General features: G+C 45.5%; 1 protein-coding gene across 1 annotated transcript in view; it reads right to left on the bottom strand.

Annotated features, from left to right (window-relative positions):
* Nucleotides 1-2891: 2891 nt before the first annotated feature.
* The window catches only part of LOC111982385 ((E3-independent) E2 ubiquitin-conjugating enzyme UBE2O-like), a 44656-nt gene continuing 24769 nt past the window's right edge, over nucleotides 2892-22778 (bottom strand). The window contains 18 exon segments of the mRNA XM_024013951.2: nucleotides 2892-4081; nucleotides 5010-5164; nucleotides 6203-6260; nucleotides 7071-7082; nucleotides 7084-7275; nucleotides 7570-7706; nucleotides 7934-8816; nucleotides 9188-9277; nucleotides 9511-9642; nucleotides 9941-10053; nucleotides 13051-13205; nucleotides 15315-15681; nucleotides 15983-16088; nucleotides 16303-16453; nucleotides 19931-20040; nucleotides 20238-20381; nucleotides 20965-21028; nucleotides 21130-21227. Of these exon segments, the coding sequence (XP_023869719.1) occupies nucleotides 3506-4081; nucleotides 5010-5164; nucleotides 6203-6260; nucleotides 7071-7082; nucleotides 7084-7275; nucleotides 7570-7706; nucleotides 7934-8816; nucleotides 9188-9277; nucleotides 9511-9642; nucleotides 9941-10053; nucleotides 13051-13205; nucleotides 15315-15681; nucleotides 15983-16088; nucleotides 16303-16453; nucleotides 19931-20040; nucleotides 20238-20381; nucleotides 20965-21028; nucleotides 21130-21227 (3543 nt within the window). The 3' untranslated portion in view covers nucleotides 2892-3505.

Genomic DNA, 22778 nt, shown 5'->3' on the forward strand with positions numbered 1-22778 from the left:
GTTCCCTGAGATCTAATGATTAAGGGCAGAGAACAGTAAGTTACATGCTTTGGCTGGAAATCTCTCGCAGTAATGAATACGTCTGAATATAAACATACACAGAAAATTGTACATAACTTCATGTGCTTGAAATCCTTCATGTTTTTTTTCTCGAGACCTGGCTTCACATTTTTTTCTGTAATAGTGGAGAAACAAGTGCATGAGCGAGAGAGAGATCTATGGTTGCAAACACAGGAGAAGGTTGGCGGGAACCAACCAAGGCTGCAACGCTACAAGTACTGCAGCCTAAAATGGGAAATCAAAAGGAACATCCTTCAGGGCTTACTGTACAGGCAGCAAAAGAGAAAAGAGGAAGAAAGTTGAGGAGGAAGAGAAGCAATGGAAGCCTGATTGCCATGCATGGTACAGGAATTTATATATTTTTTTTAAGGTGGAAGGAGAAAAATAATACAAATACAAAATCCCATTCACCTGTTCTTTTGTTCTTTACAATAACCAGTTCATCTCACTCATTTACAATGGCACTTTGTACTGTCACACACTCATGAACACTAAGCATTTAGCGTCTTTGTTCCAAGCAAAAAGACTAGCCAACGCCCTCGTTTTCAGTTCACCGGTAAGCACAAGGGGAATGGACCAACAGAATATCTGGCAAAAAGCAAGAGCATAATATATTTCAGATGGATGTAAACAACGACGGTTCAAATAACCAAGGAAGCACTATCAGAACTAGCCCAGGTCCAGATCTGTTTGTGCATTCTTGGCAAAGACTGCACAAACAGATTTGGTACCAGGCTATATAATAACCAGATGGCGTTAAATCGCTGCACTTTCTTTCACAGTACTCCTTTTAACACTTGATCCTAAATCTGTTTGTGCTTTAAAATCAACTACCAGCCAAAGGAGTTGGTCAAAGAACATACAGGTCTGGGACCAGGCTTCTTTCATTCTTCGGCACACACAATGGAACCACTGACCCCTGGTGGCTATACAGAGAAAAGCTCCCTGTGTTAATAAATAGAACACTTGACCATTTTTCAAGCAAGTATAAACAAACCAGCAATAATTTAAAGAAACATAAAAGTAATATCACAAAGTACAAGCATGACTATGCCAGAGGCCATGTTGTCAAAAGTGCCTCATTCACCCTTTAAACTGGGAAAATGAAAGAACGGGATACCACTCCAATCTTGGGAACAAACAGTGACACTCCATCATGTTCAAGGCAAAGAGCAAGAACAAAACCAAATCAGATATAAGCTCATCAAAACCTTCTGCATCCACACTCAATCTGTCTACAAACTCCAATCAATCTCCATCACCAAACAAAACGCAGTTGAGAGTAACATCGGAATACAGAGGCTGAAGCTGTGTAACTTTACCATTCAACTTGTGGGTTGCCATTGTCAAAGCAGATCTGGGATCAGTTATGTTGTTTTATTTATTATTCGTTTTTTACATTTTTCCTACCTCCGAATTGTTAAATTAAGCACAAGTCCGGGGAAAACTGACCCCAGATCTGATGTTAGACGGCCAACCTCTGAACACTGGAATGGGGTGAATGTAGTGGGTAACAAGCAGCTCTGTACATAGGGTCTGATCATATCTTAAGAAGAACAATTCAAGTAAGGCAACATGTTGAGATAAGACTCATTTAGTGATGGAATGGATAGCGGTTTTTACTCGCGTCATGTTCAAGGTTGTGGCTCCCGCTTCTAGTAGTGGCCCAACGAGTGAGCAGAAGAGAGGATTGTGGGATAGCTCTGGAGGACCATGCTGAACGACCAGCCTTTAAGTGACTCAAAAGGGTCAATGAAAGCTGCAAGGAAGGAAAAACATCACTACCTTGCACATGGAGAAGGTTAAGACAACGTAAGAATTCCATGGAGAAGCGTTCGAAAATAAAACGGTTCATCGGACCAGCGCCAGACAGACAATTAATGGAAGTGAATGTTAGCAGTACAGAGAGTTAGCCATCAAAGTGGAAAAGTAAACACAACCTGTAGTGAATTTCAGCTAACTACTCAACAATCACATAAGCATAACTGTGATTCCCTGACCGCTGGTCACGTTTTCAATGCCAATCCTGGTCCAATGAATGTGTTTATTTTCAAACGTGGTCTTAAACGGGGTATTTTCAACCTAGCCTTGATCCCTTGTAGAAGAAAAAAAATATGTCAAGTTCAGTCTTAAGAGCGACACGCGTGATATAACTAAAAAAAGGTCTGTACAGTGTCAGAAAGTTATCAAGTCTTAGAATGGAAACTTTCTACAGTCAAAGATATTAAAGAGCTCATTTGACTTTACCGAGAGGTAAGGTCATATAGTTCTGTGTAACTGCACTCCTCTATTCTAGAGCCAGGTCTCTCCTCAGGGATATACCGTAGGGCCTAGTAAGTTATATAACATCCAGAAGTGGTGATTAGTATGTAAACTTGTCACTCAAGTGTTTCTGCAACGACATGTTTTGGTGCGAGCGATTGGCGAGGGAACCAACAAGGACATAGCAGAGTGAAGCTGTTGTAGGTGGGCAGTTAATAACATTCAGATAGTGTGTGTGTGTGTGTGTATGTGTGTATGTGTGTGTGTGTCTGTGTCTCTAAAGCGAGAAAGAACAAGAGGAGCTGGGCAAAAAGCAAACAACCAGTAACATCCACGTTAAAAAGAAACTCAATACGTCAGCATGTCAAAAGGTGCCCAGCCCTGCCGAGATTGTCTGTTGATTGGAGACTGCAGGGTGGTGCTAAGGGTACCCGCCAGGTTCAAAGGAGCCAGGCATACTGGGAAATGTAGTTCAGAGAAAACCCAGCTTTGAGAATCTGTCCAGGTTGACCCTGCAGATTCCAGGACGCCATGGCTACTGTAACAGTCTCCATTTAGTTTAGATCCAATTGACACGGCGGAGTAACATTTTAATTTGTGCTAAGAAATTGAATTTGTGGCGGCAATTCACAAAGAATGTCTCTCTTCAGGTAATTCCACTTCCCCTTACAGCAGCTATAGACGATGCAAGTCAATGGCACTTTTTTTATTTTATTTTTTAAATCAAACCAGCTCTGCATCTCTCCTCCTCTCCTTCCTCGTCCGTCAGGGCCTAGGAGGGTCCACGAGGGGCAGACGTGTGGCGCTGCCTTTCAGTCGAGGCTCTCGCTTCTTGTCTGTGTGTCCATGAGAGCTCAGAGGGTCCAATATGAGGCAGGGCGCTTATGGTCCGTGGCTTAGATCCCCATAAGACACTCCCACTCCTCTCCCTTCACATCTGGCCTCTGTCTGGCCTCTGGACACTGACGGAAAAGCGCATACACCCAGTTAACTTCTAGTGGTCTGAGGGAGGGGAGGAGGGGGCAAGAGTGCACTAGATAGATGGCTGAGGGGCAGGGGCACTGGGCAGCAGTTGGGCAAGGGGGATCAGAGCGTACGGGGGGCTATTTGGGAAATCATTTGGGGCACAGTGCAGCTTTTGGAGTGTGGGCTTTGAGGTGGTGGGCGTTGGGGGAGTCACTAGTCACTTGTCCTCTATGTGGTCGGGGATGGTGGCGGCGGCCAGGGCGGCCCGGTACTGCAGCAGCACGCTGCGCACGCTCTTCACAAAGCCCTTGGAGAGAGGAAAGAGGGGGAAGCCAATGTCCGGGTACCCGCTCCGCTCGGGGAGGAAGCTCCGGTAGCTCTTCCTGCGCTTCTTTGGTCGCACCGCCGGCTGGCTGCCGCCCGCAGAGTCTGAGGTGGCTGCCCGAACAGACCCGGAGACCACCACGCTCGCCCCGGCCACCTCACTGGCCAAGACGGCGCCGTCCAAGTTCTGGCTGAGCTCCTGCTGGGAAGCGGCGGTGGTGGAAAGGCTCAGGCCAGAGTCCTCCAGCTCTTCATCCCCGGTGTGCTGGGGCTTGTTGGGGGTACTGTGGGCCAGAAGATCCAAGGGGAGTGTCTCGTCTAGAGGCCCCACTGAGGGAGGCCTGTCCCGGGATGGTCTTGGCGGAGGGCCCCTCTCGGCTAGCTCGTGGAGCTCCAGCCAGGCCTCCAGACGGTGCACCAGGCGCCAGCCGCTAGAGGTGAAGTGCTGCCGGATCTCCTGCTGGAACACCTGTTTGGAAACAGACGAAAGATAAATCATTATGGCTCAATATCCCCATGATCTGAATCATAACCTAGAAGAATAATTTATAACTTCTATAAGGCTTTTCATAGAACCTCGAAGCGCTTCAAGAGAAAAAACAAACAAGCAATATATCATGACAGGTCAACCAATAGGGGCCAAGTCTTTAGTCCGAAGATGGAGAGGGTCGGTTCACGGCTTGAGCGGAGGGAACTGGTCAGAGGATAGTGATGGAGGGTCTTTTAGCCACTGGACCTCTTCCACTCTGTGTTGCACCCACTAGGTTGATACCTCAGCAGCCCTGGGTGCCAAAAACTCAGCACACAGAGTTCAGAATAGTAGCCAGTCGTCCTCACGACCAACCCTCTGCCTCAGCACTGCTGTATGCCTCCATCTCCCATTCCTATTGAGCGTCAGGCAACTCCTCAAATTATGTTCAAAAGATCATGAACTGGCAGCCGGGTGAAACAAAAAAAAAGTCCAGACACATTTTTCCAAACAAAAACATACGCCAGCTAGCTAACAAGCCAAAAAGAGTTAACCTGTAAATTCGTGGCTCAAAAACACAAGATATGCAATAAAAAAAAAACACTTAAACACAAATATGTACAATATTTACAGACCTCTACCACGACAACCACTCAACTATAACTATCCATCACCACCTGCCATTTGTCCCCAACTCATCCAGTAGATAAACCATTTCTTCAATCTTCAGAAAATTGAAATGCGTCTTTGGCACTTTGACTTACAGGTTAAATTTGTACAGCAACTATCAGCATACAATAACCACCCGTTTATTTGGAGGATTTTTACTGCGTTTTGTATTCACACAAATACAATCAAATCATATACAAAATCTACACAAAACAGATTGATCCGATTTGATTTATCTAGTGTCAAACTGTATCCCGACCTCTATGGGAGTCCGCAGCAGCTGGGTCATGGACTGCACCATCTTGATGAGGGCCATCTCGTTGTAGCAGCGACTGTTCTCATAGCCCTCCTGCAGGCCCCGGTCACTGTCGAAACCTGCCTCATTGTAGTAGGGCTCGTTGACCAGGATCAGGCCTGGGAGAGACACACAGCACACTTTTTAGATTCTTCTAGACACACAATGAAGCATTAAAAAGGCCCAGCGCAGTCAAAAACGGGATTGTCCTGCATTTTATATACAGCGACTATACAAATGTCCATAACAGACTGACCAGGTGAAAGCTATGATCGCTTAATGCTGTCACTTGTTAAATCCACTTCAAAACAGTGTAGACGAAGGGGAGGAGACAGGTTAAAGAAGGAATTTTAAGCCTTGGATTGTATGTGTGTGCCGTTTAGAGTGTGACTGGGCAAGACAAACGATTGAAGTGCCTTTGAACAGGGTATGGTAGTAGGTGCCAGGCGCACCGGTAAATTAGGTAATAGACCATTAAGAGAATTCCAAACCTCTGCCAGTAACAGCTAGTTTTCAGTTTTCCCCTCCCCACTCAGACCAATTCCAGACAGTCCTAGCAAAAATATTGCTCAAGAAATTGCTCTTCGCTAAGAAGCGATTTGTTTCCTTTTTCACCATTTTAATTTAAAACAAACACAGTAAGGTGCTTAATTGTTAACCAGAAATGATTTGATATTGAGATAAAAACAGCTGCATTGGATCAGTAACGTTACAAAGGACACAAATACCTTAGAAATCAAAGACATTCACACATTAACCCTTCATTCTAGTGTACGTAAAGACCTTTGACAACTCAAATGTATTTAGCCTTTTGTGGATTAACCTGAATAAACCTATTAGCATAGTTTGAGATGGCAACAAATCCTATAATTGTCTCCAAAATCCTGAGGTGAATATTACTGATAGGAAGGTGAGGCAGTTTAACCACAACGGTCTTGTCAGAGGGTGATGGTGTGTGACACTCACTGTAGCCGAAGCAGACATGAGCAAATGAACGGCATGAATAAAACATACACTTCTGCTGCAGGGAAGACAACGGGGAGGGGTGGCCCTAAAGGACCCAAACCGGACTGGTAGAGATTCTGGATGAGGTGGGGGGGGTGAATCTAGACTGCGCGTGACTAAGAGTAGGTCTAGTTAGGTCAGTTAAGACTCGCCTTGGATGGAGATGAGCACTTGCAGCAGGCTAGACTTGCTGGTCCACCTCTCTGTACCCTGTGGATGGATTAACAGGGAAGACAGTGTGAGGCACATTTTATACAAACAGATCATGTACAAAATAATATTTAAAAAGTCAAAGGGAAGGTAATGGGTGGTCCAATAACAGTCAAAGGGAAGGTAATGGGTGGTCCAATAACAGTCAAAGGGAAGGTAATGGGTGGTCCAATTACAGTCAAGGGAAGGTAATGGGTGGTCCAATAACAGTCAAAGGGAAGGTAATGGGTGGTCCAATAACAGTCAAAGGGAAGGTAATGGGTGGTCAATAACAGTCAAAGGGAAGGTAATGGGTGGTCCAATAACAGTCAAAGGGAAGGTAATGGGTGGTCCATATAACAGTCAAAGGGAAGGTAATGGGTGGTCCAATAACAGTCAAAGGGAAGGTAATGGTGGTCCAATAACAGTCAAAGGGAAGGTAATGGGTGGTCCAATAACAGTCAAAGGGAAGGTAATGGGTGGTCCAATAACAGTCAAAGGGAAGGTAATGGGTGGTCCTAATAACAGTCAAAGGGAAGGTAATGGGTGCGTCTAATAACAGTCAAAGGGAAGGTAATGGTTGGTCTAAGTATTTGACCTAGATAGTTTGTGTATGTATGTATTGGTATTGGTATGTAGGCTGTGTGCCTTTTTCATTTTTTTTATTGTTGTCTTTCTATCCTTGATGTTCTGTATTATGTCATGTTTCATGTTTTGTGTGGGCCCAGGAAGAGTAGCTGCTGCTTTTGCAACCGCTAATGAGAATCCTAATAAAATAGCAAAAATACCAAGTATCACACTTTTTTCGGGAGGGTAAAGGTCTACTTTTACCTTGCCAATCCAGCGTGCCCAGCAGGCTGACGCAGACCTTGCCGTTGTCGTAGAGGTTGGGGTTGAGGCGCCCGCTGCACTGTGACAGGTAGCGGAAGAGGGGCGGCACTGACGGGTAAATGTTTGGCAGCTGGATGTCGAAGAGGAACAGGCCGTCCTCGTAAGGGGTGCGTGTGGGCCCTTTGATCAGAGCCGAGAACAGGTCCTATGAAGAGAGAGGGACAGGGTGAAGAAAAAGAGGAGAGGAATGAAGAGCCACTTAAATGTCAATGAGAGTAGCACATGTTCACTATCATCAGAATTATCACTTATCTTCAAAAATAACAGCATGAAAAGGTTTTCAAATCAAGTGCTTAATGAGTGCAGAGAAACTGGCAGCTCAAAACCGGAGTCACTTTAGCCACTGAAGAGTGGTCTGATGCAATTTAATACTTGGCTGTAATCGACAACATTCGGATCACTTCCAAACGGCTCTCTTCTCCGGTGTCGGTGAGCGTACCATGCGGTCCTCGAAGGTTTTGACCATGATGCCGTCGGGCAGCGAGGTGGCCAGCAGAGCCATCTCCTTCCTCACGGTGCTGAAAAACTTCTTGGCYTCGGCCGGCTGGAACTCCATCTTCTTAAAGGTGTGGGTGTCTGGCAGGAGTCAGATAAATGTTTTGGTATTCCAACAAGGCATTTAGTGAGTATTTGAAAAGGCCATTTTAAGTAATGGACCAGTGCATTTAAAAATGTTCAGAGAGGGCATTTTTGGGGGTATTTAAGTATGAAGTGTATTCTTCTCCCTGTACTACTAGTTTAGTGGATGTCTCAGTAACAAAGACAAACCATGACAAGCTCTTAGCGCAGTATTGCATCCTCACCTGGTGACCACTCCAGCACAGAGAACACCTCTCCCTTGGCACTGGTGAAGGTGACKCCGGGCTTGCCACCACTCTGTTGGCACAGAACAGGCGTATCGCTTGGCCACTCTGGCGCCGTGCCTGGCGTCTTCGCCGCTGCCGCCTCCTCCTGGGGCCTTTCTTCGCCCCCTCTTTCCCCTCCCTCCGTACTCCCACTTCCTCCTGCCCCGCCCTCCACCACCGCCTCCATCCGCTCCTCCTCCACGATGGCCACATTGTCTAGGGTCTTCCTCAGGTTCTCCTGGAGCTTCTTGATGTCATCCAGGAAGCGCTTCTCCTTGGTGGGCTTCTCTGGCGTGATGGCAGTGGCGGCGTTGGCGTTAGTCCCGTTGGCGGCGGGCGCGGCCCCGGACGTGGGCGAGGTAGGCGAGACGCCGGTCCATAGCTGCTCTACCGTCATGTTCTTCAGGCTCTCCAGGATCTTCAGGGCCTCCTTGAGCTCACGGAAGCCCCGCGGCGTGCCCTCTTTCCCGGGGAGCTTCTCTGCRGCATCACCCCCTCCTGCTCCAGGAGTGGTTCCCCCAGCACCGGTGCCTGGGCTGACTATAGCCCCAGCTCCCTCCAGGTCCTCTGAGGAGTTAGGTGGCTTGGTGTGGGTGGTGGCCCCTGCTTTGCCGCCCTCCTCTGGGGGGATGATGAAGGGGCTGGAGCCGGTGGGGGTGGGGGCCGGGGTGGCGGTGTCGTCGTTGGCGGGGTGCTGGTCGTCCTCGTTGGTGGTCAGGCCGTTGTCAGTCTCCCAGCTGTCGCTCTCGTCCTCCCACTCCTCCGTGGACAGGCCACTGCTGCTCTCCTCTACAGAGTCATAGTCAGTCTCCTCGATCTCAGACTCCACGTTGTACAGGTGCTAGATTGGGGGGGGGTTAAAGAGAAAAACAAAATCACCTCGTTTATACGCACTGATTAAACATTGCTAACACTCATCGAGTGCTTTTTGTGTCAATATCAAAATGTTGTTATAGAATAATACATTTTTAAAAGGGCAGCATGCAAGTCACTCTGCAGCTAACGGCAACACAAATTCCGATTGAAAAGATAGCACAAACACATAATTAGCATGAACAGAAACCGGAGCAAGAAGGTACAACAGTAGCACACTTCATTGACATGGTGAACACAAGCCAACAGAACATTAACAGAAACCAATAGAGCCACCGATGAATGACCACTACAACTACCGCATGTGAGGGACAGAAAGACTACAATTACCATGAGTACCTGTGGTAGGACGATGGTCATGGAGTTGTCGGCCCACACCACCTCCACCTTGCTGCTCACGTCCACTCTGAAGACCTGACCTACTGACGTCTGGGCAGGTAAAAAAAAAAGATTAAAAAAACGGTATGTGATAATACTCTTTCTACACTATAGTACCATACTGGATGATATTTCCTTTCAGATCACGCTTTTAGCAACTATGGTGGATCTGTAACCAGGCCAAAGCATCGGTACAACGTGGACCGGCAAAGAACACTCCAAGCACCACAGGGAAAAGTACTAACATGTCAACAACCAAAATTAAAGACATTTTTTGAACTTACATCGTTCTCGCACTCCGTATTTCGCCCGTTCTCAGAGTTCCCTATCCTGATGACGATATCAGTGGTACGGAAGTGGAAGTCTGGGTGGTCGGCGATGTCGTACACACTAACATCCTCCTCTTCTCCTGTGACCTAAACAAACAAAACCACCATCCATTACTGATATCATGCAGCTCAAATGACACTATAAGCCACCCTGTATAGTGCACTGTTTTTGAGCAGAGAAATAGGACCCTGGGGCTATTGCTTTGGCCCAAAGTAGCGCACTGTGGAATAGGGTAATGTGGAATAGGCTCATTTAGAATAGAATCATTTCAGATTTTCCCAAATTCAACTTCTTTAGAGCTATTAATGGAATATATATTTAAAAAAATAAAAAAGGTTGTTCCCCCGGCGACACGAGCCGACCCACAATGCCCAGCAGACTGACCTCCACGTTGTCGCTGGAGGCGTTGAGTTTGATCCACTTCACAGCACACGTCCTGCCTTTGTGGTCGCCCGACTGGATGACCCCGTACACGCCCGGGTCCGTAGGGGCTTGGGCTGTGTGACCACACACACAAAGAGAGCTGAAGTTACATGTTGTGCCTCAGGTCAGAAAGTATCACCAAGGACACCATGTATGAAAGTCAACCTGATAAATGGCTCCCTCTTATTTCCTCCACAGTTACAGAACCAAAATAAACTCTATATTTAAACCATGTTAAATATAGACCACAGAGTAAACACGGTGGTACAGTCAAATAATGGCCTAAATATGAGCTAATCTAATAGCTGATTTACATTACAGGGCTGACCTGAGCCATACTGTGCTGGCTCTGATATTTTATTTTCTAGTCCAGCAATTATAGTCAGTGTTTCCCCTATATTCATGTTTGGAAATAGTYGTTTTTCCCCCTGCGTAAACGACTAAAACCACATACAAAGTATGTAGAAAGGATACTGGTGCTATATACAGTATACATATCTTTTCAATATTTTATTACGTTACAGCCTTATTCTAAAATATTTTTCCCCCCTCATCGATCTACACACAATAGTCCATAATGACAAAGGAAAAACATGTTGAGAAATGTTAGCAAAAATGTTTCAAATAATTATGAAATGATAACATTTAGATAAGTATTCAGACCCTTTACTAAGTACTTTGTTGAAGTACCTTTGGCAGCGATTAAGACTTCGAGTCTTCTTGGGTTTGATGCTACAAGCTTGGCATTTGAGGAATTTCTCACATTCTTCTCCGCAGATCCTCTCAAGCGCTGTCAGGTTGGATGGGGAGTGCCACCTCACAGCTATGTCCAGGTCTCTCCAGAGATGTTCGATCGGGTCCAAGACCGGGCACTGGCTGGGCCACTCAAGGACATTCAGAGACTTGTCCCGAAGCCACTTCTGCGTTGTCTTGGCTGTGGGCTTAGGGTCGTTGTCTTGTTGGAAGGTGAACCTTCGCCCCAGTCTGAGGTCCTGAGCAGGTTTTCATCAAGGATCTCTCTGTACCCCGTTCATCTTTCTCTCAATCCTGACTAGTCTCCCAGTTCCTGCCGCTGAAAAACATTCCCACAACATGATGCTGCCACCACCATGCTTCACCATAGGGATGGTGCCAGGTTTCCTACAGATGTGACGCTTGGCATTCAGGCCAAAGAGTTCAATCTTGGTTTCATCAGACCAGTGAATCTTGTTTCTCATGGTCAAAGTTCTTTAGGTGCCTTTTGTTAAACTCCAAGTGGGCTGTCATGTGCCTTTTACTGAGGAGTGGCTTCCGTCTGGCCACTCTACCATAAAGGCCTGATTGGTGGTGTGCTCCAGAGATGGTTGTCCTTCAAGAAGGTTCTCCTATCTCCACAGAGGAACTCTGGAGCTCTGTCAGAGTGACCATCGTGTTCTTGGTCAACTCCCTGACCAAAGCACCTCTCCCCCGATTGCTCAGTTTGGGCGGGAGGCCAGCTCTAGGAAGTCTTGGTGGATCCAAACTTCATCCATTTAAGGATGATGGAGGCCACTGTATTCTTGGAGAACTTCAATGCTGCAGGCATTTTTTGGAATCCTTCCACAAATCTGTGCCTCGACAATCCTGTCTCTGAGCTATACGGACAATTCGATCGACCTCACGGCTTGGTTTTTGCTCTGACATGCACCGTCAACTGTGGGAGCTTATATAGACAGGTGTGTCCCTTTCCAAATCATATCCAATCAATTGAATTTCCCACAGGTGGAACTCCAAGTTGTAGAAATATCTCAAGGATGATCGATGGAAAAAGGATGCACCTGAGTCTCATGGCAAAGGGTCTGAATACTTATGTAAATAAGGTATCATTGATAAGGTATCATCATTCATTGACTACAGCTCAGCGTTCAACAGCATAGTACCCTCAAAGCTCATCACTAAGCTAAGGGCCCTGGGACTAAACACCTCCCTCTGCAACTGGATCCTGGACTTTCTGACGGGCCGCCCCCAGGTGGTGAGGGTAGGTAGTGGAGCAGGTTGAGAGCTTCAAGTTCCTTGGTGTCCACATCAACAACAAACTAGAATGGTCCAAACACACCAAGACAGTTGTGAAGAAGGCACGACAAAGCCTATTCCCCCTCAGGAAACTAAAAAGATTTGGCATGGGTCTGGAGATCCTCAAAAGGTTCTACAGCTGCACCATCGAGAGCATCCTGACTGGTTGGATCACTGCCTGGTACGGCAACTGCTCGGCCTCCGACCGCAAGGCACTACAGAGGGTAGTGCGTGCGGCCCAGTACATCACTGTGGCTAAGCTGCCTGCCATCCAGGACCTCTTCACCAGGCAGTGTCAGAGGAAGGCCCTAAAAATTGTCAAAGCCACCCAAGTCATAGACTGTTCTCTCTACTACCGCATGACAAGCAGTACCGGAGCGCCAAGTCTAGGACCAAAAGGCTTCTCAACAGCTTTACCCCCAAGCCATAAGACTCCTGAACAGGTAATCAAATGGCTACCCGGACTATTTGCATTGTGCCCGCCCCCACCCCCCCCCCCAAACTCCTCTTTTACGTTACTGCTACTCTGTTTATCACATATGCTAAGTCACTATAACTATACACTCATGTACATACTACCTCAATTAGCCGGATTAACCTGGCCTGTATATAGCCTCTCTGCTGTATATAGCCTCGCTACATATAGCTCGCTACAGTATATAGCCTCGCTACAGTATATAGCCTCGCTACTGTTCATTTCACTGTATTTTTCACTATTGTTTTATTTCTTTACTTATCTATTGTTCACCTATACCTTTTTTTTACTTAACATTTGCACTGTTGGTTAGAGCCTGTAAGTAAGCATGTCACTGTAATACCTGTTGTATTCGGCGCACGTGACGAATAAACTTTGATTTCTGTTATCATTTAAATGCATTTGCAAAAATGTCTAAAAACCTGTTTTTGCTTTTCATTATGGGTATTGTGTGTAGATTGATGAGGATTTAAAAACATCTATTTAGAATAATTCTATAAAAGGTAACAAAATGTGGGGAAAAAGTCAAGGGTCTGAATACGAGCGGAAGTTCGCTGCTACTTACGTCGTTTGTCGACAACAAAGTCTCCGGGGCAGAACTCGTGGTTGTCCAGGTGCTGGATGGGGATGAGGTCATTGGAGCGGATGAGGGTCTCCATACGGCCATCTTTCCAGAGGACGTCGGCCGAGGTCTTGGTGGACACAACCTCTACCGCCACCCTGACGGTTAAAAAACAGGGAGATATTAGAACTAGTGACTAACTAATACTGGCATTTGTGTCTTCACTTACAAGGCCTAACAATTTCACTAAGTTGTTTTGGTTAAGAGTGGAAAATGCCTGTAGGTTACACAACGGAAAGTTAAACTGCAGTGTGCAGCAAAGATATCGTGCGGTGCCGAATCTAATCTCCTCCGCCTTGCATCCTCTGTCACTGTCTCCCTCCAGCCATAATATCCATCTCATGTCGTGTCTTTTCTTTAAATCACTCTCTCCTCTACCTCAATTCAATCCCCCACTGGAATTCAGCCACTTTCCCCTTGCTCTGCCTCTTAACTTCAGTCACTACCTCCCCCTTGCCGTCGTATCCCCCCCCCATCAGTCTTCCTCTCGCTCTCTCCCCCTGCAACTCAACCTCACCCCCCTACCCTCTCCTCTTGATCTCCCTTGCTCTTTTACCCTCTCCATCACCCTTTCCCCGTCTGTCTCTTTCAATCAGAGGACCTGGATGTTATCTGGGCACACCTAAGCACATGCTACATGATTTATCAGCTGCCAGCTATATTTAACCACCAGATCTGATCTACAGGGCAGTTTAAAAGGGGGGAAATGACAGCCTTTGGCAGCGTCTGAAATGGCATCCTATTGCCTATATAACGCACTATTTTTAACCAAGGCTCTGGTCAAAAGTAGTGCACTATACGTGCTTCTACACCTGCATTGCTTGCTGTTTGGGGTTTTAGGCTGGGTTTCYGTACAGCACTTCGAGATATTAGCTGATGTACGAAGGGCAATATAAATACATTTGATTTGATTATATAGGAAATATCGGATACGCAGCCTTGGAAAACCKGCCGCTTTTGAGTGGCGCCTGGTAGAAATTGAAGTACTTGAATTCTGCAGTGTCTTGAGAAAAGGTTACATCGACCCAAACGTCAACCTATTTGGAAACGTCAAACTAATGGTGCATAGCTAACTGTTGGTACCGGCGTGATTCTTAGAACAGAGGAACTTAACTATTGGGTTTTTAGTCAGAGAACCACAAGGAGAGTGAGTGCAGTAGTGAGCGTATTCATTTTCACAACGCACCAATGCTACTAGATTTATGTTAGTACAACCTGTGGATTGTTATGGGTACTAATATTGAATTGGTACTATATTCAGAKTGGTACTAGTACTGGATTGGCACTAGATTAGTACTAGACCTAGTAGTACCATATTGGCCATAGAGTGGTACTAGTACTGGATTGGTGCTAGGTTCAAGATTTGAAGACAAGACCAGGCCACACTGTCACTGGCAGCATCCACACAGCGTAATAACACCCAGGGTCATTAATGTACATCTGCTCCGGGAAATCAGCCTGAAATCGATCCCCGTAGTTAGTAACAAGCCATCAGAAGTTTCGTAAGGAGAAGAGGACTTTTTCTAGGAGACAAGATGTTGGATCGATGAACACTGGTCCGTTTGGCTGAGGAGTGGGTGTAAGGTGACCCGCTCTGTGTGTATGCGTCCCAAATGGAATTGGCACCCTATTCCCTCGTTGACAAAAGAAGTGCACTACTATAGGGAATTGGGGTGCCATTTCGGATGCAGCCTCTGTCTCTGGCCTAAGACGGAGGATAAAGATGTGATTGTGTATCTGTACAAGGCTGGGAGGCATGAGAAGCTGGGAGAGGCACAATGTGTCCTTGAGCAAGGCACTTCACCCTTATTTTCTTCAGGGGCGCCGTACTATTATGCATGTGACAGAAAATAAACAAAAGTGACACTGGGTTCAAGGATGCAGCATTTTTTGCCAGCGGGTAGCTGAATTCTTGCCAGCAAGCTATTGATCATCCTTTACACGTGCCAAGGAGAGACGGGAATGGCCAGGGAAGGGACATCTCCTGAATGGAGAGAGAAAAAAGGAGGGAGGGCGCAAGAGAGGGAGGAATAGCTTAAGTTCTGAAAGGGAGGGCGTGAGGGGGAGAAGGCAGAAAGAAGGAGGGGAGAGGACTAAAGTGTGGCCTAGGCTCTGACCTTGCCTGCTACATTTGTAGTCATTTATATACATTTGTAGTCACATGGCATACTATGAACACAAATTGTTTTGATTCACAACTGGCTCACCTGTCACCGGGCTTGAACTCGCGGGAGAACTTGGTCCTCTTTTTCTTGTGCTTCCTCTTCAGGTTGCGGATGGACAGCGGGATGCTCTTCTTCCTGTTCAGGCCCCCCAGACCGCCGCTCTGCGACGACGCAGTGCTGCTCGCCGACGACGTCAGCGACAACGTGTCGTCCGTGTCCTCCGCCCCGGCCTCGTCGTCTGCATCCTGCTCCGCGGGCTCGGGCCATGGGTCAGAGGGGGGAGGGCACAGGGGCGAGGGCTGGTGGGTGTGGTTGGGGACGTGGTTGGGGCCGTTGTTGGGGTGGTGAGGGCGGGGGAGGGCGGTGTGGTCGGTGGAGTCTGGGTGGGTGTTGTCAGGCTTGAGGTCACCTGGGTGTGGGGAGGGGGACGACACTTGATTGTCATTGAGTTGGTTTTACATGTAAAATTGACTAGTGGTACAGTATATGCAGTGACTTGGGACTGACTTAAGCACGAGGAATAGATTTTAATTGTGGGGCGAACTACCCTGCACAAGGTGTGCTGTTATCAGATGGGTATTAAGACAGAAATTATTCTAAAATKTAAAAAAAATTGAGCTCGTCAGCTGTTTAAAGTGAGGATATCTGCCAAAAAATGACAAGGAAAAATGTCTGATGACCAACATAGGTATAAATAAAAGCAGCCGTACCGTCAAGACTGTCCGTGTTGTCGGTGGAGTGCTGGTTGGCACCTTGTGTGTCTGCATTTTCACCGGTCTTCTTCCCCAACAACTCCTTCTTGAACATTCTTTTCAACTGCAGGAAGGACATTGTCATAGGACACTGATATAATACGAAACATGGCAAAAATACACATTTAGTGCATGCATTGAGGGAAGAAAATTGGATACATGGAGTATCTGTACAAACAGAGGCAACATTGTGATCTATTGTTTCACACATCCATTTAAAAAACGGGGACAGGCACGCACAAAACTATATATAGAAACATTTCCTCTCCCTTTCACACCTTCCTGGCTACGGGGTCCTCTGGGAGTCCGGGGGCTCCGTCGGGCCACTCACAGGTGATGTGTGTGGTGTCTCCCTTGGCTGGGAACACGTACAGGGCCCTCTCCCCCAGCTGCCTCTGGGTGTGGTCGTAGTAGCCCAGACGCTTCACTCTGGATCAGAACAAACACATGTAGCATGTTATTAGAAGGATCATAGACGTAAAAGAATGGGTGTGTGTTAGGGATGAGCATCTCTCCATCTAGATACATGGGCTCTGATACGATGCACTAACATTTCTCGCATGAACACATTCATTTTCTATTCTAAATTAAAATTGTATACTGAGCTGGATCCTTCAAAGCTGACTTCTTGTAGCCGAGTGGCCCTTTGTGTGTGTGTGTGTGTGTGTGTGTGTGTGTGTGTGTGTGTGTGTGTGTGTGTGTGTGTGTGTGTGTGTGTAGGCACTTGAGCCACTATCAGATTCCCCATCACCCACGGATCATTTCAGCAGATTTTTGAATTTATGCTAGTAATATGTCAATATTTATCTGCAGAAATGACCAATCAACCCTTGAAGTATCTTCAAAATAATATGAAAAAAATAGTTTTGGCCTTACTGCTATTAGACCATTCAAACGTGTTGAATAACAGATTCACAACATGGAACAGATAGTCCCCAAAACAGGTTTGTTGTGAAGTGTCTGTCCTACATTGGAGATATAAGAAAGTTGAGGTAACGTGTAATTTCTTGTACATGTATTTAACCCCTTATCTTCGGCACAACAGTCTACGCCCCATCTAAGCCAAAAAAATTACAAATTGTATTTGGCCTTACTGCTATTAGACCATACAAACACATTATTTTTGGCACTAAACATTCTCCATATATAATTTCATACATTTTTTCAAACATGGGGACCTTAAGACTAGTCATGTGAGGCCTGTGGGCGTCTTAAAACAACCGACATGTAGAGTCTCAGCTTTCCACAGAGGGGTCATATTAGTATGGAGCCCAAACTGTTCGGACACAACAGATAGAACTCGACAGATGGGCTGAACTGACTCCAGATGTGTCCCAARACGCTTGTGGGAGTCGTAGAGCAAACCGTTCAGACACTACAGATAGAACTCGACAGATGGGCTGAACTGACTCCAGATGTGTCCCAAGACGCTTGTGGGAGTCGTCGAGCAAACCGTTCGGACACTACAGATGATTTTGTGAGAACACCGATTTTCGGRTGTCTCAGGGTTTGACAAACACCGCTCTAACTCTCAACGTTCACCGCAGATGCGGAAGTGCGACATAGGAACAGTTGAAGTCGGAAGTTTACATACACTTAAGTGTCATTAAAACTCGTTTTTCAACCACTCCACAAATTTCTTGTTAACAAACTATAGTTTTGGTAAGTCGGTTAGGACATCTACTTTGTGCATGACAAGTAATTTTTCCAACAATTGCTTGCAGACAGATTATTTCACTTATAATTCACTGTTCACAATTCCAGTGGGTCAGAAGTTTATATACACTAAGAAGACTGTGCCTTTCAACAGCTTGGAAAATTCCAGAAAATGATGTCATGGCTTTAGAAGCTTCTGATAGGCTAATTGACATCATTTGAGTCAATTGGAGGTGTACCTGTGGATGTATTTCAAGGCCTACCTTCAAACTCAGTGCCTCTTTGCTTGACATCATGGGAAAATCAAAAGAAATCAGCCAAGACCTCAGAAAAAAATGTGGAGACCTCCACAAGTCTGGTTCATCCTAGGGAGCAATTTCCAAACGCCTGAAGGTACAACGTTCATCTGTACAAACAATAGTACGCAAGTATGAACACCATGGGACCACACAGCCGTCCTACAGCTTAGGAAGGAGACGCGTTCTGTCTCCTAGAGATGAACGTACTGTGGTGCGAAAAGAGCAAATCAATCCCAGAACAGCAAAGGACCTTTTGAAGATGCTGGAAGAAACAGGTACAAAAGTATCTATATCCACAGTAAAACGAGTCCTATATCCTATATCTACAACCTGAAAGACCGCTCAGCAAGGAAGAAGCCACTGTTCAAAAACCGCCATAAAAAAGCCAGACTACGTTTTGCAACTGCACATGGGGACAAAGATCGTACTTTTTGGAGAAATGTCCTCTGGTCTGATGAAACAAAAAACTGTTTGGACATAATTACCCTCGTTATGTTTGGAGGAAAAAGGGGGAGGCTTGCAAGCCAAAGAACACCATCCCAACCGTGAAGCACAGTGGTGGCAGCATCATGTTGTGGGGGTGCTTTGCTGCAGGTGGGACTGGTGCACTTCACAAAATAGGTGGCATTATGAGGGAAGGAAAATTATGTGGCTATATTGAAGCAACATCTCAAGACATCAGTCAGGAAGTTAAAGCTTGGTCACAAATGGGTCTTCCAAATGGACAATGACACCAAGCATATTTCCAAAGTTGTGGCAAAATGGCTTAAGGACAACAAAGTCAAGGTATTGGAGTGGCCATCACAAAGCCCTGACCTCAAACCTATAGAAAATTTGTGGGCAGAACCGAAAAAGTGTGTGCGAGCAAGGAGACCTACAAACCTGACTCAGTTACACCAGCTCTGTCAGGAGGAATGGGTTCAAATTCACCTAACTTRTTGTGAGAAGCTTGTGGAAGGCTACCAGAAACGTTTGACCCAAGTTAAACAATTTAAAGGCAATGCTACCAAATACGAATTGAGTGTATGTAAACTTCTGACCCACTGGGAATGTGATGAAAGAAATACAAGCTGAAATAAATCGTTCTCACTACTATTATTCTGACATTTCACATTCTTAAAATAAAGTGCTGATCCTAACTGACCTAAGACGGGGAATTTTTACTTGGATTAAATGTCAGGAATWGTGAAAAACTGAGTTTAAATGTATTTGGCTAAGGTGTATGTAAACTTACGACTTCAACTGTAGATGCAGTGGATTGATTAGCATCCAACTCTAGATTAAATTTACAGATTTTTTAAAATGGGGATATTTTTATTATGCCAATTCAATTTTCCGCAGAGGCGTCGGACATTGACCTTAGGGGGTTAATATAGAACAGCTTTGGATTTCACCCGTCTCAAAAGCTAATGGTTCTGACCATTTGGAACTTTGAGGAGAACTGCTCTTTCTCCAGCTACGACCACAGGCGTACAGTGCAGCTTGCAAAAATGATTGCGGTCCTTTTTATAAAGTTACAACTTCACCATGTTCACATAAGCATCCAGTTAAGACATGCATGCAGGTGTGAGTGAGAGATGTGATTGTGAGGTGTGTGGACCAGATCACTAGAAATAGACTGTCCATACACTGCATATCTATGACGGAAAACTGCAGCCTCTATGCTCCCGAGTGTGGATGGCTGGATGGATGAATGAATCAACGACTGCAGGGCTCTAGTGCGACCATGTTACTCGCATATGCGCAAAAAATATTTTGCTGTGCGACCTGGAATTTTAATTTAGGAGTACCAGTGTGCCTAGAGAAATTAAGGATTCAAATATTTTTCATTATGCTCCTAAATTTCTTTGTGTGCACCTACATTTTTAAACTTAGGCGCTCATGTGCTCTTTGTAAAACATTTTTTTTAAAGGTCAGCGTAGAGCCTTGGAACGAACAGACAGTATAGTACCTGCAGAGGTTCTCCTGTGAGATGGTGGACGGAGGGGGGTAGACGCTGTCCGTGCCCTTGGGGGAGTAACTCTTGGTGATCCACGTCACCTTCAGCTCCGCCACCTGGACCTATGGGGGAGGGGGGGGGTCACATGACACAGAGATAACCATTTAGAGCAGTGACATCACACGTACTGAAGTAGCTAAGCCTATTATTAGGTAGTAAGGTTATGTGGTCAGTAAAAACCAGGAAAAAAACTCTKAGCCCAAGTTATTACCTGTGAATAATGCACGACTATAAAATACGTAAATTGCCATCATCATACCTCTTCGACCACCACCCTGAACTTGCTCTTCTTGCGGAGTACGGGCTTGACCCCGGAGAGCCACTGGACATTGGAGAAGACTTTGGCCGGCCCRATCAGCACCTGGCCTGGGTAGAAACCGTAGGCCTCTTCGAAGAACAGACCCTACCAACCAGGGAGATCCATATTACTAACAAACAGARGCAGTTTCCCTAACCCAGTCCATGGAGAATCTAAAAAGATCTGGAAGGTATCCTGCTGCTCATTGGTCATGTCAACAAATGACAGGAGAACATACTTAACCTTCAGTGTTAAAAAAAATAAAAAAAATAAAATGTAATAGTTGACTACATAGAAACGGTTGATTTGTTTCTGAAATAACAGCCAAAATGAACAGGACTAACACCTAGGTACTCCCAGTCAAAGCACAACAGTTTCCGATTAATATTGGACGCACGCAACCTGCTACCTTAAACAAGATTAGGGTCGATTCCATTTAAACTCAATTATCTAAATCGGTTTCCTAAATTGACCCAGCTCAAATGGAATTGACCCCCAGCCCTGTTACAAAGTATTACACACCTGCCTCCGGTCAATAAGGAGGAATAGGAAGCTCAAGGCTGTGAGGAGTAAGTTCATTTCATATTGCTTCCACCTAGCCAGCCTTATCCGGTCAGTGAAGTGCAGTGKACRAGGGCAGACGGCTACGTTTTCACACAAAAAACGCAGCTCGCGGCATTTCACCTACCGAGTCGCTGACGTGTGGACAGACGTCGTACAGCTTGGCGCCGTCCTCCACATTCATGGAACACCTGCAGTAGTAGAGGGAGGAGTTGAGCTAAGCATGACACAGACAAATAGATATAAAGGAAACCGTTTTGAAATGACACTCATACTGGGACAGATTCTGTACCTGGCTCCATTGGACAGCTTGAGGATGATGTGGTTGGTCAGGTCGTACACCTTCCCCAGCCAGAAGTCGTAGGCTATGTAGTCCCCATACATRAAAGACTAGCAGGAAACACRCATGAAACAAATGATTGTAACAGAGACATWAACGTGGTACATATACAGTACCAGTCAAAATGTATTTTATRTTTGAGATTCTTCAAAGTAGCCACCCTTTGCCATGACAGCTGTGCACACTCTTGGCATTCTCTCAACCAGCTTCATGAGGTAATCACCTGGAATGCATTTCMATTAACAGGTGTGCCTTGTTAAATTAATTTGTGGAATTTCTCTCCGTCTTAACGCATTTGAGCCAATCAGTTGTGTTGTGACAAGGTAGGGGTGGTATACAGAAGATAACCCTATTTGGTAAAATAYCAAGTACATATTGCCTAGTTAAATAAAGATTAAACAAAAAATAAATAAATATTAAGGCAAGAACAGCTCAAATAAGCAAAGGGAAACGWCAGTCTATCATTACTTAAAGACATGAAGGTCAGTCAATCTGGAATTTTTTTCTTAAAGTTTCTTCAAGTACAGTCACAAAAACCATCAAGCGCTATGATGAAACTGGCTCTCATGAGGACCGCCACAGAAAAGGAAGACCCARAGTTACCTCTGCTGCAGAAGATAAGTTCATTAGTTACCAGCCCCACCCCCCAGAAATTGCAGCCCAAATAAATGCTTCAGAGTTCAAGTAACAGACACATCTCAACATCTGTTCAGAGGAGACTGCGTGAACTAGGCCTTCATGGTCGAATTTCTGCAAAGAAACCACTACTAAAGGACACCAATAAGAAGAGACTTGCTTGGGCCAAGAAACACGAGAAATTGACATTAGACCAGTAGAAATCTGTCCTTTGGTCTGATGASTCCAAATGTGAGATTTTTGGTTCCAACCGCYGTTTCTTTGTGAGACGCAGAGTAGGTGAACGGATGATCTCTGCATGTGTGGTTCCCACCRTGAAGCATGGAGGAGGTGTGATGGTGCTTTGCTGGTGACACTGTCAGGGATTTATTTAGAATTCAAGGCACACTAAACYAGCATGGCTAACACAGCATTCTGCAGCGATACACCATCCCATCTGGTTTGCGTAGTGGGACTATCATTTGTTTTGAACAGGACAATKWCCCAACACACCTCCAAGCAGTATAAGGGCTATTTGACCAAGAAGGAGAGTGATGGAGTGCTGCATCAGATGACCTGGCCTCCACAATCCCCTGACCTCAACCAAATTGAGATGTTTTGGGATGAGTCGAACCGCAGAGTGAAGGAAAAGCAGCCAACAACTGCTCAGCATATGTGGGAAATCCTTAAAGAAGGTTGGAAAAGCATTCCAGGTGAAGCTGGTTGAGAGAATGCCAAGAGTGTGCAAAGCTGCCATCAAGGCAAAGGGTGGCTATTTGAAAAATCTCAAATCTCAAATATATTTTGATTTGTTTAACACTTTTTTGGTTACTACATGATTCCATGTGTTATTTCATAGTTTTGATTCCTTCACTATTATTGTACAATACAGAAAATAGTACAAATTAAGAAAAACCCTTGAATGAGTAGGTGTTCTAAAACTTTTGACCGGTAGTGTATATAGAATAAAGAAGTAAATTATGGAC

The sequence above is a fragment of the Salvelinus sp. IW2-2015 genome, linkage group LG21 (assembly GCF_002910315.2).
Source record: "Salvelinus sp. IW2-2015 linkage group LG21, ASM291031v2, whole genome shotgun sequence".
Lineage (NCBI taxonomy): Eukaryota > Metazoa > Chordata > Actinopteri > Salmoniformes > Salmonidae > Salvelinus > Salvelinus sp. IW2-2015.